Genomic DNA, 17,642 nt, shown 5'->3' on the forward strand with positions numbered 1-17,642 from the left:
CATGTATATGCATGTACATAATTATACTACTATACTGTTATTTCCTGTTGCTTCTTGAGGTCCTTATGTTGTTAAACGAATTCAAATGAAGAAGATGGGTGAACATGACGAGCGAAAAGCCTATAGTGTGACAAACATGAAGGTGAAAAATTAAATCTCAATTATATCAAAATTTTCCTTGATATTTCATCTAACATTAAAATATACTTTATGCAAAATCTCTACAATTGGCAAAAATCTCAAGAAGATTGAAATTATTTGCTTATGAAATATTATACACACACTAAAGAGGACAAAAAGAGTCATTTTCTCATACTATAACATAATTTTTCGATATGAGTGGGTCCATTTTTTTTTTTTGAAAGATAATCCTCATAGTTTGCATAAAAATAAACATTTTTTTGGTTACCAAAAATATGGAGCCAGGACCCACTATACCTTAAAAATATACTTTTATGACATAACATTCGCATCTTTTCGAGAAATACTTGAAGTCCATTAAGTCAAGGGTCATATCACGAACATTATTTAAATACCATCATGACTTTACAGTTTAAAGTTTTGTTTATCACCATTTTATAAATTTCAATAATGAGAACTTTACTCTAAATACTAAATTCACAAATTGAACATGATTTTTATATATCTGAATCTACAGGCTTTCTGCACGCTATGTTCGCCCATCTCCTTTGCTTTTATTTTTCTTTCTCTCTTTTGTGTGTGAAAGTTATATTGCATATACATATCCTACACTTGTATACTGTAATTCCCTGTTTCCCTTTGAGGACCCTTAATTAGTAAACGATCGAATGGAATAACCCCCGCCCCCAACTTTTGAAAGAGGGGCAATAATATGCTTGAGCCCGCCCCGTTTGGTTGGAGTAGTAAAAACATCCGGAAAATTACAACTTAAACTGGAAGATACAATGCGGATTCCCATCGTCTCAAGCCACGGTCCGGAGTCCGCTCATAGCTCTCTCGATCGTACATTTTGGCCGTGGTTTTTGACGATGGCGGATTCCCTAACATGTAGTTACTTATCTTTAGTCTGTTCCACGGTACCAAGCACATCACTTTTGGCATTATACATGTATCTCAAAATACAGAAGTACCTCCCAGTGGGTTTTCAACTAGCTTTGGCCATTAGATCATTTTTAATTTTCCCAAACGTTCTGCTTTGAAGCAGGGTGACCGCCCAGTATTCCGACGGCCTGATAGTCCGACAGCTCGATAGTCCGACAGCCCGGTAGTCCGACGGTCCGAAAATTTGTAGTCACATATAACAATTTCCTATGTTTTAGACAGCAGAAAACAGAAACAAGTACCGCATGTCTGGGCATTTTTTTACTGTCAAGAGCGACTTTGCACGGAAAATTTGATCGGGTTCAACCTACATCTACATGTAATGATGTTCAGTGATGTCATCGAAATTAAATTGCAAATAATTTCATTACATGGCCGAGGAACCGAGGGCAATCATTTTGCCTGTGTTTACATTAATCCATGGTAACAATAAAAAGGTTAAAGGCTCTACAAAGGGAAATAAATTAAAAATTAGTTTACATGTATTTCATTAGTAAATATTCAAAATAACCCGAACCCCCCCCCCCCCCCAAAGTTTATGAATTCCATTTGATAATGTCTAAAACATTCCATAAGATGAAAACCATGTGTAGAAAAAATACTGGGAAATCTTTCTTAACTTTATTCGTTTCGTTCTCATTATGACGTTGCATACGATAAGGTCGATTTCTATCCGACGAGGTTCTCTCTCTCTCTCTCTCTCTCTCTCTCTATATATATATATATATATATATATAATTTGGTAGAGAAAGTCGTTGGAACCCCCCCCCCCCATCCCCAACACGAAAGAGGATTTTCGACGTTTGGACAATTTTCCTTTTTTTTTTCTTGTCAAGTTTTTTCAGATAAGTTGAATTTGTTATTTCTGGTTACCCCTTTCAAAAACGATGCTACATCCCTGGTTGTATGGCAGAAAAGATTTCAGTATTAGTGATTCTTAAAGCTATATATGGCGTGTCTTAGCTAAAAAATAATAATACGAGTTTAAGTGTAGATATACATGATATATGTTATTTACGTTCAAATTAAACATTTCACCGATTTTAAATTGAATAAGCGCAGATTTCTATAGTTAAATTGACTTTAAACTTTGTTATCTAAATGTGGGCCAGGGGTCGGTAAATAAATCGATTATTCTTTTATTTTTTTTTTAATATCTTTGAAACGCGATTGATTTTAATTGTGTGATTTACAGAAAAGTTCTATCTTTATATAAGGTATTAAAACAAATACAAAAATCTTTTTTTTCTGTTATAAAACATTCAATTATAATTGATATAGAAATTAGAAAGCAAATTAAATTATCAGTTTCCTTTGAGTGCATAATTTTCTTTAACGTATTCTGTTGAAACAAGCCCCCGGCGGCAGCCATGTTCAAAACGCTATTTTTTTTAATTTAATTTAATTTTTTTTTTTTGCATCAAGGTCACAGTCAAGATCACAACGTCATTGAACTTGGTGTCATTTGAATTAATGAGCTTTATTATTGGACTATGCATACCAAATATGGAGTCTCTATCACTCACGGCTCAAATGTTATGGTGAAGGTTAAAGTTGACAAACAAACAGACAGAAGAAGACAGACACACACACACCACACCCACCCACCCACACAAATATGAGCTCGATTTTTCGGTCCAGGGGAATGAAAATCTGCATTTTTTTTGTTTCAACCCCACCACTGAGTGTTAAACTTTTACTTGGGTCTTTAATTATTATTTTATTCAAAAGAGGACAAAATTACAATTCTACCGAGATTTATCCTAGGAGATGTTAAATTTCTGAAAATTTGACATAAGTCGATACTCTGAATTCATTTCCGGTAAGGTGACATCACACTTTGCCATCATGGCTTACTTAATGGATGGTATGAAAAAAAGGGAAAAGTTCTTGTTAATGAAGGTTATCGGTACCAGTTGAACAAGAAAAAGCGGATAATTTATCATTGGAGATGCTGGAGGAAGACATGTCGAGCATCAATCTCTACTAATGCTTTCGACCTGGATGCTGAACGTTTACCACACATCGAAATAAAATCGGTAAATATGGACTTCTCCATAGGTGCAAGCTTTTTATTTCTCAATGACCGTAATCCGTTATTATCATTACCCCTCCCCCCCCCCCCAATTATTCCGCCTTAGGTCCTTCTGTCTGTCCTTCCGTCTCGCTTTGCCTTTAGCTCATTTCAAAGAAACCAAAGATATTTTTAACAAACTTCATATGCTGATACATACTGATGTAAGCTATTGAACTGCATCAACATATCTGACCTTAGCGCTTCATTTGACCTTGACCTCATTCATGTCCTGTGGATATATTTCTAGTTAGTCATTGGTATCTGATAAATATATTGCAAAAAAATTACATAATAAGGGGAAATTCGGTTATGATTCTCGTTTCTCATTTTAACTAAGAAATTAAGGAAATGGAAAGTTGTTTTTGAATAACATTCTAATACGTTGGGAGTTGTAATTCAATACTGGGGAGTATGATGTCTTACACCTAAACAGAAAAAAGGGTCCGAAAAAGTCTTACAAACATACAAATAATGACAGGATTACCTGACATTATTTTAATATCTATGATTTAAGCAATATAGATTTACTAGGAATGGCATAAACATTTTATTTCTAGGCTGTTTTTCCTAAAAATAACTTTGATATAAACCAGTGTAAACGTTTTCTTCGTCAGAGACGCCATTTAATGGCATGGAACTGTAAGTTATAATCTCATTCGGTTACTTAAGTAATATTTTGAGTTTTATACCAATTTTAATTAGGAGGGATATTAACCCGCATTATATACTTTATTTGTAATCAAAAATAATCTTTTTTAAATTAGCGCATATATCACGCCTTATCGTAACAGCTTCTTTTACAATTAGGTCACTTTTTCGCCCTCTTCTCTTTTCCCAACAAACATAATTATCGAAAGTATTATGAATGAATGTGTAATGAATGTTATTTTTGCCAAATCATACCATTATAAATGTGAACAAGTTTTTTTTATTTCACTTTCTGTGGACGACAGCTCATTGTAACATTCATTTTGGTTTGATTGATTATTAATACAAATTAAAACTTACAGCACGTGTACCAGTCTTTCATCATCGTCCAGAATATCTTATGCATCTTTATTTTGATAATAATTTCATAGACTACAGAATTCATGATCTACTCAGAGAGTTCTCAAAATGAGGTAAGAACTTTATCATGCCAGGGAGTAGGACACGTACTGAGAGATTTAACCATAACACTGTTATATGTTTTCGCCGGATTTTAAAGCAATCCGGTTTAGAGCTAGATGAAATTTGTCCGTCCGTGTAAAAAACTGATTAAGGTTTCAATTGAAGCAACTTCTCTGCTATGATAATGGTCATTTACTACATATTTTGCCTGTACTTCATCAGTTAGCAGTGTGCATTTTCATTATTATATACCCGGTTTCTATGATTTTCAGTTCACGCTTGAATGGCTTTTGTCAGAAATTCATTGTCTGATTTATAATCAGGCCGTGTCGATTTTGGTGGTTTCTAGTAATTTCCTTGAAATAAAGTCTGATAGGAATAATTTTAACTCTAATAAAAATTTTGGTGATGGTTAACATGTCGGACTATTGGGCCTTCGGACTATTGGGCCGTCGGACTATCGGACGGTCGGACTATTGGGCCGTCGGACTATCGGACCGTCGGAATACTAGGCTTGATAGGAGGTCGTGTTCAACTAGTATATTGACAAAGCGGCAAATTCAAAGTCGACGTGGATTAATCCTCCACCGATATTGCTATTTGCAATGGCGTGACTTCACGCCATTGCGAATAGCGAGATCCGTATTAACACTTACAGAAATGGCCGCTACTTCGGAAAAGAGAACATCTTTACTCGAGTTATTCCGTAGCAAGTCAATAATAATGATGAAGCATAGGCCTAAGAAAAATCTTGTCATATGTGTTTGTTTTATGTTGTATGTATATTTCCAATATGGCTAAAACTGGTTTGGAAATTATGAAACTTTTAATTGATACTTTCTTCGAAAACTAGGTAAAATTTATTTGGTATCGTTTACAATGTGGTTGAAGCGCTCATGTGGGACAGAGTATAGTATGAAGTAACCTAAAATGCTCGTAGTGAAGGACTGTTGAATGACTTTTCCTTTGCTTTTCAATGATTTTGTCACCAATGCAGACTGGTAAAAATATTTAAACATCAACAGATGAAAATTTGTTGATTATCATTACACATGACGATCTGAAATATAGGTAAAAAAAATAATCCAAGCTCACTGGCGGATTTAGAGGGGGCCAGGGGGCCCGCCCCCTCCTTTTGTGTCCAAAATATACATAAGTCTTAATAAATCATTCTTTGGTGTGGTCGTGGGCCCCGACCCCCGACCCCAAACTGGTCGCCCCCACACCCCACCCCTTTTCAAGATTCCTGGATCCGCCACTGAAACTATAATGCTTTGTAACTTGTATTCATTTATGAATGATTGGCGACGGTGAGACATGTTTCCCTCGATTGTTACGAACTGCCCAATCCTACCTACGCTGCTCTTACGCGACAAGTTTGATGAATGAGCTTTTACCCCGTGACATCATCATTTACATAATTACATCCTGATCCTCAGAGATTCGATATAATATAATCCAATCAGATTTCTTGTAACGAATCCCGAACTTTCATTTCATTCACTTTTTCCATTTTTGTCATTTGACCGTTTTCTCTCATTGGATGTTGACCTACGAGGCCACAAGTCATAGCTAGATATTCTTATAAATTATGATATTCCTTCTTCAAATCAAACATATGATCATGAAATCATAAAATATTGCTGACATATGATCATGAAATCTTAAAACATTTTTGATTAGTGTTGTTTCTGAAAAACAATTCAAAGCATTCTGTTGGCTTTTATGTTAAAAGAAATCTACATGTACTAGTATTTTGCTTGAAATTCAACTACATGTATTCCTTTTTTTTGTTTTTGTTTTTTGTTTGTTTGGTTTTTTTTTTTTTGGAAACATTATATAAACAACAAATTATTTTTCAAACTAGTGCGACCATCTTAAAAAGAATAGGCTTTGCATCTTTGTGAGTTTTGATTTTTTAAAAAAATAAATTACTAGATAAAAAAATCAAATCATCTGGTACTTAAAACAAATCATGAAAGAAAATGTTTACTGCTCGGTCTTTGTAATGAATAGGAACAAAAATTTGTCCCTGGTATACCTTTGAAAAAAAAAATATGCAACATATTTTAAAGGTATGTTTTATTATAAAATCAACAATATCAAAATGAGCGCTCATTTTGTTTTCACAACATATAAATAAATTCTTGTACATTCAAGACTCGCACACTTATAAATTACAAAATACACTCACACATCAAGAAACATTCAAACACAGAAAGTGGACTCACAGAGACATAACCCAGGATATCACAATAAAAATACAAATTAATTTCTTCGGTGGGACATTGGTCCATTCTACATTTTTGTAGCTTTACTTATAAAGGATTTGCATCATCACATTTTCAAAGTAAACACAATTTTACGCATAAAAATGTACGTTTTTACAATATATGAGACATTTTTCCTCCCTTAGACAATTCCTCGGTCTGTATGACGTCATCAGAATTTTTTTCTTCTAATTTTGCTTTTCTGCTTTGTTTGAAAGCTATTCATTAATTAGTATTTACCCCCGACTTATATCCATTGATACCTAATTCAGTAACAGCCAGAAATTAAAGGCAAAATCAGAGACTTGACGTCTCATCATGGCTGAATATGGTATAATGAATGGTATTTAATTGAAATCTGACTTAAAAGAATGTAAGTAGGGAAAGTCCAATGGTAAGTACAACAGCTGAGAAACTAAAAACTCCACTAGCACTATTATTTCCCTGTTGTCCACCTTTAGTATTAGCTATGTTATTTGTATTTCCTGAATTCTGTTGTGAACCACCAGAATTTCCTCGGCGGTTGGAGCGTGCGTAGTTGTTAACATTACAGATTTTCTTGAATGCTGATCGTTTCAATCCTTGGCACCTGTCTTGGATAAGGTTACACTCAAACTCGGTCTTCAGACCAACAGAGACCGCGTCACAAGTGTCTCGGACGGCATCAAGGTCACATTGCAGTTGTTCCATTCGAACACTAAAAAACAAATCATGATATCATTCATTATTGCATTAAAAAGTGTATTTTCCAAAACTTAATCTGCTGGAACACAGCATGTGTGTTTGTTATTGTGATATGGATGTGTACCTGCAAAACTGTGCGAAATATGCAGACGACATCTGGTTGTTTGGATTCATTCTTGTTAAATCTCCCATTTTCATTTCGGCGTTCTTCTTGCACTGATCAATTTTAGCAGTTGAACCAATAGCGCAGGTAGAAAGCTGTTCGTATCCTAGAATATAGACGTAAATGAGTTTTTTTTAAAATAGTTCTTCTTTAATCTGTCAAAGATAATGGTACAGTGTGATTAACATGCGTTTTGTCAAAGGAGGAGGATCGATCTTACCATTCATATTTTGGCACAGTAGATCTAGTGCGTCCTCTAGCAGATCCTGTTGGTGACCCCAGTAGGCCAGCAGTTCGGAAGCTCCAGGGCAACCGTCAAGGGTGTCCCGAAGGCATTTAAAAACGGACTTCCTGTTCCTATTAAAAAATACATTTTGTCTTAGTGTCGTTATTTAACTTTCTGAAAGGTTCAAACCTATAAAAGGTTTAACAATATTACATTTTAATTCCATTAAGAGAAATATCTCGATTCCGAAGACTTGCATAGACTTTGAAAAAATATTTTCGAATTACCATTGGGGCTCGGTTATGGGATGGTCTATGTCTGTCTAAATATACTGATTATAATAAAAATAGAAAATTGCTGAAATTTGCAGTTTAAAAAAAAAATCGTAATTCAATTTACATAAAAAAGAAAAGGGAAGGCGCCCTGGAATTGCAAGGAAAGTCTAGAGAGAACCAAGTTTGGCGCGGTTTCTGACCTCTCTAGACTTTCCGTGCAATTCTGGGGTGCCTCTACACTTAACATGGTTAGAAAGCATCACTTCCGTTGCTTTCAATTTCAGTGCTTAGGTATCGAAGACGTTTAGGTTACTGCAGGTGCAAATCGACAGACGATAGAAGGGAGTTAATCGTTTTTGAAGCTAGATTTCGCCGGACGACGGTAGGAAAAATGTAGATATTGATTAAAATCAAGAGTGAACCGAGGCACCCCCCTCCCGGAATCCAATATGACGAGTTTGATCCCTTTTTATGGTCATATGAAATACCTTTTTTTTTAAACTGCGAACTTTTTTTAAACTGCGAATTTCAGTGATTTTTGAGAATATTTAGACAGACATAGAATAATATGCAATACACAAAATTCTCCATCCTGAAACCGAGCCCCTATGCGAATTATATGTGTTCTCTCGAAACTTACTGGCAAAATCTCTGTGCTTGCGATCGGCCTCCGAGCATACTACTGCGATCGTGCGTTACGTTGACAATAAATGTTTCTGGATCAATGTTGTATGGGGCCAGACAGTTTCCGATGTTAATTTTGACGTCATCAACGCAGGTATTTGGCTTAAGACGGGCTTTTAAAAAAGAAAGACGTGGTTAATATACCAATATAAAACAGCAACCATAATACATGCGTATATGTGTGTGGTTTGTGTTTGTGTGTGCATGTTTTGGACTTATTTAGTTACTAATCCACTTACCATCTGCTGGACAAACTTTTGAGATTTCGTCCTCATTGACATCATGGCATCTAACCGGTAACAAATGGCACTCGAACTTAGTTTTCAGGGCAATGGCTTTGGGGTCACAGGTTGGCCAAGCTTGCGAATCACAAGTCACATGATCTACACGGATTCTAAAATTGTAACAGTTTTGACTTAGGTTCTAGCAATATAAAATAAATCTTTAGCATTCCTAATTATTCCAGCATTAAAAGTGAATATCGTAAATGCACTGTTCACAAACTTACTTGCAGAAGTCGTTCAAGAATCCGTCAAGAGTGATTCCTTTGGCCATTTGTTTAGCGGACATCTGAGTGATATCTCGTCCCATGTTAGCGATACAAACTCGGGCCTTGTCACTGGGCTTCTCAAAACAATTAATTCCGGCAAGGTACTCGGGGATGTCGTCACAAAGAATACCAACAGCCCGCTCCATGGACACGAGATCAAATCCCGTCATTGACATTGTCTGTTCAGCCCCGGGACACTGGTGCATCACTTTCTTCATGCAAGTGTACAGTTCTGTCCTTTTGCTGTTAAAACATCGATTTACTATTGACTTATTCGTCATAACAAAACTAACAAAACTTACCTGAATATATTTCATTATGAAGACTTAAGATATTTTTTTGGTGATTTGAGAGGTATAGCGGTATTTTACCTGCAGTATTTGGTGGCTGAGGCTTCGTTGGTTCCCAGAATGGCTCCTTTGTGTGCTGTGATATTGGAGAAGTACACAGCGGGGTCCAGGCCGACCTTAGAGAAACATTTAGTGAACTGTTGCTGTAGGGTGAGCATACAGGCTCCAGGAACAGTAGTATCGTGGCAATAGGCTCCGACAGTGATGATGACATTCGCAAATGTTCCCTCGGATATCAGAAGATCTTTTCCTTTACATTGATTCTCAATTACTACCTTTTTTCCACATTCCTCAAAATTGTGGAAGTTGCTGAAATAGGTAAATAAACAGAAGGATGTTAAAAAATTCGGGTTAACATTTAATAATCCAATGAATTTATCAGACAATTGTCAAACTCTTACTCGCAAATTGTTTTGTTGAGAGTTTTCATGTCTTGTCCTTCAGGCACCTGTCCTCTCGTCAGCAGAATCATAATGTCATTGAGAGGAGCACCCATGTTGTCAATGGAACACTGATTCATCTCTTTTTCAAACTTCATGAGACAGGGACTTGGAGCACGTCCTGGTCCTACGAGTGGTTGACCAGTGCACACTGCTTGGTAGGAAGCCATCATGTTTTGAAGAGTTTGACCGACCATGAATTGTTCTTGCTTTGTACATTCGTTAGCCAATGACTGTAAACCACCTGATGCACACCCAACAATAACCTGTTGTGTTGGTTTGCTAAAAGATGTAAATAAAAAACATATTTTAAAATTTTACCAACACCAATATTCTAGACAAAGTTTAAGGCGCACTAGACATGGAATATTGTTGAATTATTTAGATTTGTAGGACCTACTTGCAGGTACTGTCTCTGAGCTGAGGAAATGTCATCCCGGTTCCTTCCGTCTGATTGGCCAGAAGTTTAAAGTAGTTCTCTTGATTGACATTCTGCTGCGTCATGCAGGACTTGAATTTGTCATCGAACTTTTTCAAGCATGGTGGCATTTCAGCTGTAAGAAATAGAATACGTTGTAAATTTCTAAAACGAGGCAAACTATTGACAAACAAGTTGATGAAACAAGGATATCAACAGTTTCGCTTAAAGTCAACATTTGGCAAGTTCTATGGTCGATACAATGACCTTGTCAGCAAATATAATCTATCATTAAGTTGAATGCTGACTGACGTTCTTCATACTAATTATTAGGTCATTATGAACACACTCAATTGTCTACGGATTTTCCCGTTTGCCTGATCATGACAAGGAGCACACGGCGGTTGTGACCGGTCGACAGGGTATGCTTACCCCTCCATGGTACCTGACCCCACCTCTGATGTTTTTAGAGGTTCGTGTTTGATTTGTATTGTTTCAATGGATTTTTTAGCTTGATTACTAGTACTGTTCGTTATCTCCATATTGAATTGTAGAATATCAACAGGCATATACAGAGGATCCGATAATGTACGAGAGTACGGGTAAACTTACGTGTGACCCCACACATGACGGCGATGGCTCTCCCAGTGGACTGGATGGTGGAGTCCATCATCATCTTTTCACGGTCACTGCACTGAACTTGAATGTTCTGCATAATTGGTTTCACGCACGCGTCAATTTTCTCTCTATTTCTATAGAATAATATGAAAAGGGTTAAATAAAAGAAAATGAGAATGTATTATGATAAAATCCTAGACAATATAATAAAAGATAGCTTAACTAAAAGCAGACAAAAAATAACGCTTCAAGTTCAACACTAAATTTTCAAAATTCTTTTGCTCTTATATTTCTGAAAAATTTGGTTTGTACCAAAAAGTAAACTTCGTTTTAGAGTATGGATCCTAAGTCATGTGACCATTATGACGTACCCGCAGACTGTTTGCATAAGTTGGGGTCTACTTGTGCCTTGCGGAAGGGGACCACTGGAACCGTTAGTAACCAATGAAAAGATGACCTCCAATTTAAAGTTTCCATTATCCATGAAGCACTTCCGGAACATTTGATCAAAAGTCTGCAGACATGGAGAATTGAACTGTGACCCCTGTTGTCCTTGTTGACCTTGCGCTATGGCACCGCCAATCGTTATACCTGTAACAATTGGAAAGATATTCTTAAATGATTAGCTCATTTTTTTAAGTCTGAAAGTTTCTGTTTAAACATTTTTGTAAGAAATGTAACATTTGGTATTGTTCGGTGAACTCTTATTTATAATAAGAGTTTCAATCAAGGGTTTGTTAATATCAGCACATAGTAGGTTGCTATGGACAGGTATAACATAAAATCGTCCAAAAACAATCAATATGCGGTCAATGAAAAACGACATCTAATATGGCAAATATGTCCGGAATAAAACGGACATAAAACGTCACATTGAGGCCATGCCTCGGTTAGTGGTGATAATTACAATCATCATTGCTACTCATTAATGGACGGAGAAAGACAGGGACGTTTTGTTTCCGAGAATTCTCTTTATGTTATGTACACAAAATAAGCTATGATCATTTGTTTCGAAGAATTCGCTTTATGTTAAATAAAGGTTGTGTATTATATATTCAGAAAAATTTATAGAAAGTGCTTTGCAATTGTAGCATTAAACTAAAACTTACTTTATAAATGTTAAAATTTTTAGATATCCTAAAATTACTTACCAAATACCAATACATTTATTATATTATAGCAGGGTATTTTTTTCCTCTGAAGTATTTATTTCACATAGCCACCTCCCTTCATCTTACTCTTATTGCTAGCATTCGTTTTAGCAATATGAATTAGTATCCGTTTAAAATTAAAAAAAAAAAATCCTATATTTTTCGATATTTAGCTAAATTAAAAAAAAATAATGCAATAATAAAATATTGCTATACTCACCTAAAAGGATAATAAATTTCCACATTTTGGATAATAATCAAGTGTCCCAAACTTTGAAGGCACTTCACATACAACTGCGAAAAGGTGAATATAACCTAAATATTAAAGCCTTATAGTCCCTTGTGAAGTGATGTTTGTGATGTTCACCCTTCTGTGGTGCTGCTGCTTCTGTCTGACACGGGATGGTTACCTGGGTAGATATAGGAGACAGGTAATAGGGGGAAGGACCAGGAAACGAGTCCCGTGGGTCGTTATTCAGTAGGTGCCAGGGGCATTGTGGCGTAACCTCTGTCACCTACAACAAGCGACCGTCATCCATCACGCACCTGTCAATGAGAAAATACAGATCCTACTCAAAATTGTTTTATAAACACCCTTCATAATATTGTTATGTTAAATATATATAAATTTATTTTAAATTATTTATTTATTTTTGGTTAGTTCACCCTTATGACATTTTTTGAATATAAGTTCAGTCTGAGGTCCAGCTCATTAAAAAAAATTACTTATTGAGTTGTGACATGCATATAAAGATATAAGGGTTATATATCATTGTGAATTGTTCATTATTGCTTTATTCACTTTTTCATGATATTAATTGAAATTTTTGAAATGTGTGTCATTTTTTAAAACCCTTTCATTTGAAATCGGTAATACATAAATTATGAAACATCTCATCAATTGTGAAAAATCTATATGATGCTACTTCAAAACTCTTTGTATATACAGAAAAAGATGCATTGGCATATGTTAAGGAATCGCGTGAAAAAAGGAACAAATTTCTATGTTCTCTTCAGAAGTTTACGACAGAAAACTCACAGTCCAGTGACAGTTAAGTGTGCAATATATAGCTCGAAGCTGTTGAAAATGAGACCGGTTAATTTTATGCAAATTGTTGTACAAGGTTTTCAAAAAACAAAAAAAAAAAACAACTTCAGAGTACTTCCGAATATAACGGATTACCGCAATATCCGTCCATGATTAATGACCACTAATAATGAACACTAATTAGGGACGTCATGGGTCGGGTCTTCAACCAGTCGCACCTTTTGAGGTAAGATACCATTACGTTATCCTAGACCAAGAGAAGATTAGCCGAAACGGCGGTGTGTATATTGCTAATTAGTCAGGAAACATGATTGGCGTAACATGTAGGACCTTTTTTTACTTCAATGATAAACTAGCGGTTCCTTTTTTATTTCATAATTGGAAGAATATTTCCCCAGGAAGTTTTATCTTTGATTCCATTTCTGTTAATTGATTGATTGATGATATAGCCATGTCATGTACTATTGTTTTTAGTCTATAATTGGAAAGAATATGTTTTTACTTTGGTTTTGGATTAAGATTAATACAAGTACTTAAAGAATGGGACACTGCTCTTTCTAAGTGAATACATTGCATTGTTCGAAGAGGTTTTCTTTTTAATATAGCCTTTGTAGCTTTGGACATGTTGTAGACATTATTATTTTAAAATTCTTTAAGAATTAGACTTAATTATCTCGTATATAGTCCAAATAGATTTGTGTATCCCCTTGTAGTTGGCTGTGACAGGTCATTTGTCTCGGCCCCCGGGAAGTGCTACCCTTCTACTCGATATGTTACCTGTGTAGAACACGTTCATGTCGTAATCAGCAATACTGGTTATAACAAGATTTATGGATATGTATAATATCCGGGTATTGTGTCTGTACTAACCCATATCGAAGTTTCATGGACATAAATAATATGTAATTTTGTGAATTTGAATTTTAGAGGGTAAAGCAGAAAGACAAGCTTTGCACGCACCCTTTGAAGTAATTTAACTCGCATTGTTAAATATGATTTAAAATTCAAAAAGACGAAATCTGGATTGTAGGTCAATAAAAAGAAAATGATCCGTGTAACAATTCAAATTTCTAAAATATTTAGAGTTTTAATATTTTAGTTTAAATCTTTCTTAGTTTCAAAAACTCCTATTAATTTTGAAATTTGATATTTTAGATCAAAAATCCAATTTTCAAAACACACTTTTTAAAAAAAGATTTTTACCTTTGATATTCAAAATTTAAAATTTCCAAATCGATTTTAAACTTATAAATTTTTAATCTTTTTATTGTTCAGAAAATTTACGCTTATAAATAATCTTAAATTCAGGACCATTTTTGTCTTTTGATAATTTAAAATTTACTTCAAACTTTCAAAAACGCGTTTGAATTTAGACTAAAATTTTAAATAACCAAAACATTTCTTTTTCATTTTGATTTTTTTTTTAATTTTACTTCACATGTCACAAATTTCAAATTTCCCATCCCAATTTGTTTTTTTTTGAAACACGGTCGATATCAATTCAAGTTCTAAAATTCTGAAAGCCTTAATTACTTGATTGAAAACATTCTCTCGGACCAAAAATGAATTATGATAATGATTAAGAAGCAAGGCTAAACTCATTGTTTGGTGAAATAAGTGTTTTCAGGAATATTTCACTAGTTTTCATGATTAATTATCATTACTGGCATATTTTTAAAAATCCATTGAATTTTTTTCTTTGTTTCGTATGAAAACTGTTGTTTATTGGAAGTAATAACACAGGCACTTGTTTCGGTAACCATAGTTTAAGTATTAAGTTCGGTCAGGTTTTCTAAAGCTAGCATCTAAGTGTCAAAGGTCAGCTGTTTCATGACTCTTCCATCAATGTAATTTACGGGATCGATAATACTAAATTTTGCACAGTATCACGCATCTACACAAATAATTAAAAGATATAAAAAAAAATTAAACTAATTTTTTCTTCCTTTCTTGTTTTTACGGGGATGAACGTTGCTTCAATTAGAATGGCAGATATACATGTATACTGCAAATCAAATTGAAGAGCAAAATTAAAAAAGCAGAAATTTTGAAAACAACTGCCTCCGAAGGATCAAAAGCAAAATTTTTAAACCGCAAAATTACTCTTTTACACGGTATATATCTTTTCAAAGGACAATATTACAGGTACTGACAGTTCTTGTAAAGCAAAAATGTGTTTGTACATAAAATTTACTTTGTAAATATTGTAAAGATCACTTTTTTTTATCTTAAAAGAAATTCCGTAATCACTTCACCTATTGAATTATCCAAAGACACATTAATTATTAGAGAAAAATTAACAATACCTGAATGCGGCGATCACGAAAGGCATGTTTCCTAAGAACTGAATCTCCGTCGGCTTCAAAGACTAGAGAAAGCAACGAAATGTAAACATGGCAAGTACGGTCTCTGTAAATTCATGTAATAGAAAAAATGATTGTGAAAACGTTCAATTATGCAGACAGAGACCAACGGAAAGCAACCTATAGTCTCCTCTGATTTCATTTTCAGTGACTGAAAAATATATAATGACGTTAAGCAAATAATAAAATACATAGAAAAGGAAGGGGTCAGATCTTATCCGCAGTTTTCTATAAGTGTCTGTTACATTTAAGACCAAAATTTCTGTATTTTTTTTAACACAAATTGTCTTGTACTATATTTTCTTAATTTTAAGTTTTTTTTCAGTTTAATTTTTTCGAAGTTTGCAAGAATTACTGTATAACTTAGTCACTAAAATGGGAGTATACATGATCACGAGACTGTTATGCAAAATCTATGCAATCAACCATGTTAAAATATGCGTTTTTGTTAACCTTAGATTTAACTCTCTCTATATTTTTTTTTTAAATTGCATGTTAACAATTTGAATTTTCCGAAATATTCAAAATTATGGTATATTGTGATTATTTAACATAAATTTATTTACATTTTCCATTGAAAAGCATCATTGATTCTCTTAGCAAGTGAATAATTCAAATTTTCATAAGTTATAGATCTAGTGTTTTAATAAAACACGAGATCATAACTTTCTGTGCTAAAAAGTGGCTGTTTAAATTTGAAGGGTATGTACTCCTAGACACATTGTATGTAAAAAAAAAAAGGATGGTATGTCTTATATGGGCTTTTTTGTTAGCTTATAAGTTGTTTTAGTCATTTAAATGAAAAAAAAATATTTGACAATTTTTTTTTTTGAAAGCCGGTCCAACCTTAAGATATGTTTTCGGATGAACATCTTTCCCCTTTAAGATATTACAATTTATTTTTCTTTTACAAGTTGAAATGATATAGAGGTTTTAGTTGGAAATAGATTTTTTAAAATGGCTCTTATTTCCATACATTCATTAATTTAAACTAATATTGTATGGATTCACTGTTATTTATCTCGGTCAACTGTTATTTTTGCTGTATAAAAGTTTGACAAGTAAGTGATGAATTCATCTAAATAAACATATAATTATATGGTTTCTTTCATTATTCATCAAATCTTTTCAATTATATTTTCTTATTAAAATTCCAACAGGTCGATTTTGTTCTGTCATTATTTTCTTGTAATTAAGAATTGTCTAGATCCCTGTGCATTATTGACATCTCTGTAGAATATGTAATATATAGGTAATCTAGATAAGATCTGTGTAATGATTATGTCCCTGATTGTGATAACACGACTTCCTCCACCTACAGTAAAGGTTGACACCGTGTTAAGGCAGAGTATAAGACCAAGTGTAACCCTAATTTATTCTTCTAATGAATAACAATATAACATTTGTAATTTTGTCAACAATGAAAAGTTGCTTTCATTTTTATAATATCAATATTGATATTTTAAAGATGTTGTATGTTGAAGTTTGGTAACTATCTAATAAGGGTCTGTCATCTTAATCATAATAATAAGGAAACGGATTAGTATATAAGTTTTCAAACTTGTTTCCGAATCCTTTTTGATTTTTTTGTACTACTTGCCTGTGTTTTCTGCTTGTCATTTTCAAATAAAATATGGTTTAAACTAATTTTGAATGCAAACTGTACTGTATAGATAATATTTATTTATTTGTTTTTATTGTAAGGACAAAATAATTAATCAAAAAGTGAATTAAAAAATTAAAAATAAATACCATCCATGTTCGATGAGAATTGATCGATTACCTACATCTGAATGATTGTATAATTAAATTTTGAAGAAAAGAAAAGAAAACTTTAAGGCCACCATCCCTCAGCTCATATAAAATTTGTCACTCAACGCTTATGTTCTTTTTCCAAAAAAGAATTCTTATTTATAATTAAAATGCACTGAATATTTCAGCGTAGATTGCGGGGAGAATTTGATAAAAATGACCGGTTAACCTGACTTCTTTTTAAATAAGGGGATAATAGTCATAGAACACAGTGAGAGTTACCTCTCTTATCAGTATATCAATGAACCTTAACAAATAAACAAACAAAAAAGGAGTTAAAGGGAAACTATGCTTAATAAATCGTGTTCGATTGAATTTTA

The 17,642-nt window shown here is 33.9% G+C and overlaps 1 protein-coding gene across 1 annotated transcript; it reads right to left on the reverse strand.

Annotated features, from left to right (window-relative positions):
* Positions 1-6,335: 6,335 nt before the first annotated feature.
* On the reverse strand, positions 6,336-12,566 carry LOC133171576 (uncharacterized). Its single transcript, XM_061306344.1, has 12 exons — positions 12,320-12,566; positions 11,320-11,539; positions 10,943-11,082; positions 10,313-10,466; positions 9,874-10,194; positions 9,494-9,781; positions 9,081-9,365; positions 8,812-8,966; positions 8,529-8,685; positions 7,608-7,744; positions 7,349-7,493; positions 6,336-7,237 (listed from the first exon to the last, which is right to left on the reverse strand). Exons 1-12 carry the CDS (start codon positions 12,342-12,344, stop codon positions 6,904-6,906), a joined length of 2,361 nt encoding a protein of 786 aa, XP_061162328.1. The 5' UTR covers positions 12,345-12,566; the 3' UTR covers positions 6,336-6,903.
* Positions 12,567-17,642: the final 5,076 nt, after the last annotated feature.

Source organism: Saccostrea echinata, unplaced genomic scaffold, assembly GCF_033153115.1.
Source record: "Saccostrea echinata isolate AGI-Se365-2 ecotype Australia unplaced genomic scaffold, CSIRO_AGI_Sech_v1 ptg000054l, whole genome shotgun sequence".
NCBI classification, from domain to species: Eukaryota; Metazoa; Mollusca; class Bivalvia; order Ostreida; family Ostreidae; genus Saccostrea; species Saccostrea echinata.

Coding starts and splice junctions, on each gene's coding strand:
- LOC133171576 (XM_061306344.1), bottom strand. CDS start 12,344: ATGTGGAAATTTATTATCCTTTTAG. Junction 9,366..9,493: donor TCAGCCACCAAATACTGCAG/GTAAAATACCGC, acceptor ATGTTTTAACAG/CAAAAGGACAGAACTGTACA. Junction 7,745..8,528: donor CAAGCACAGAGATTTTGCCA/GTAAGTTTCGAG, acceptor ATTTTTTAATAG/GAACAGGAAGTCCGTTTTTA.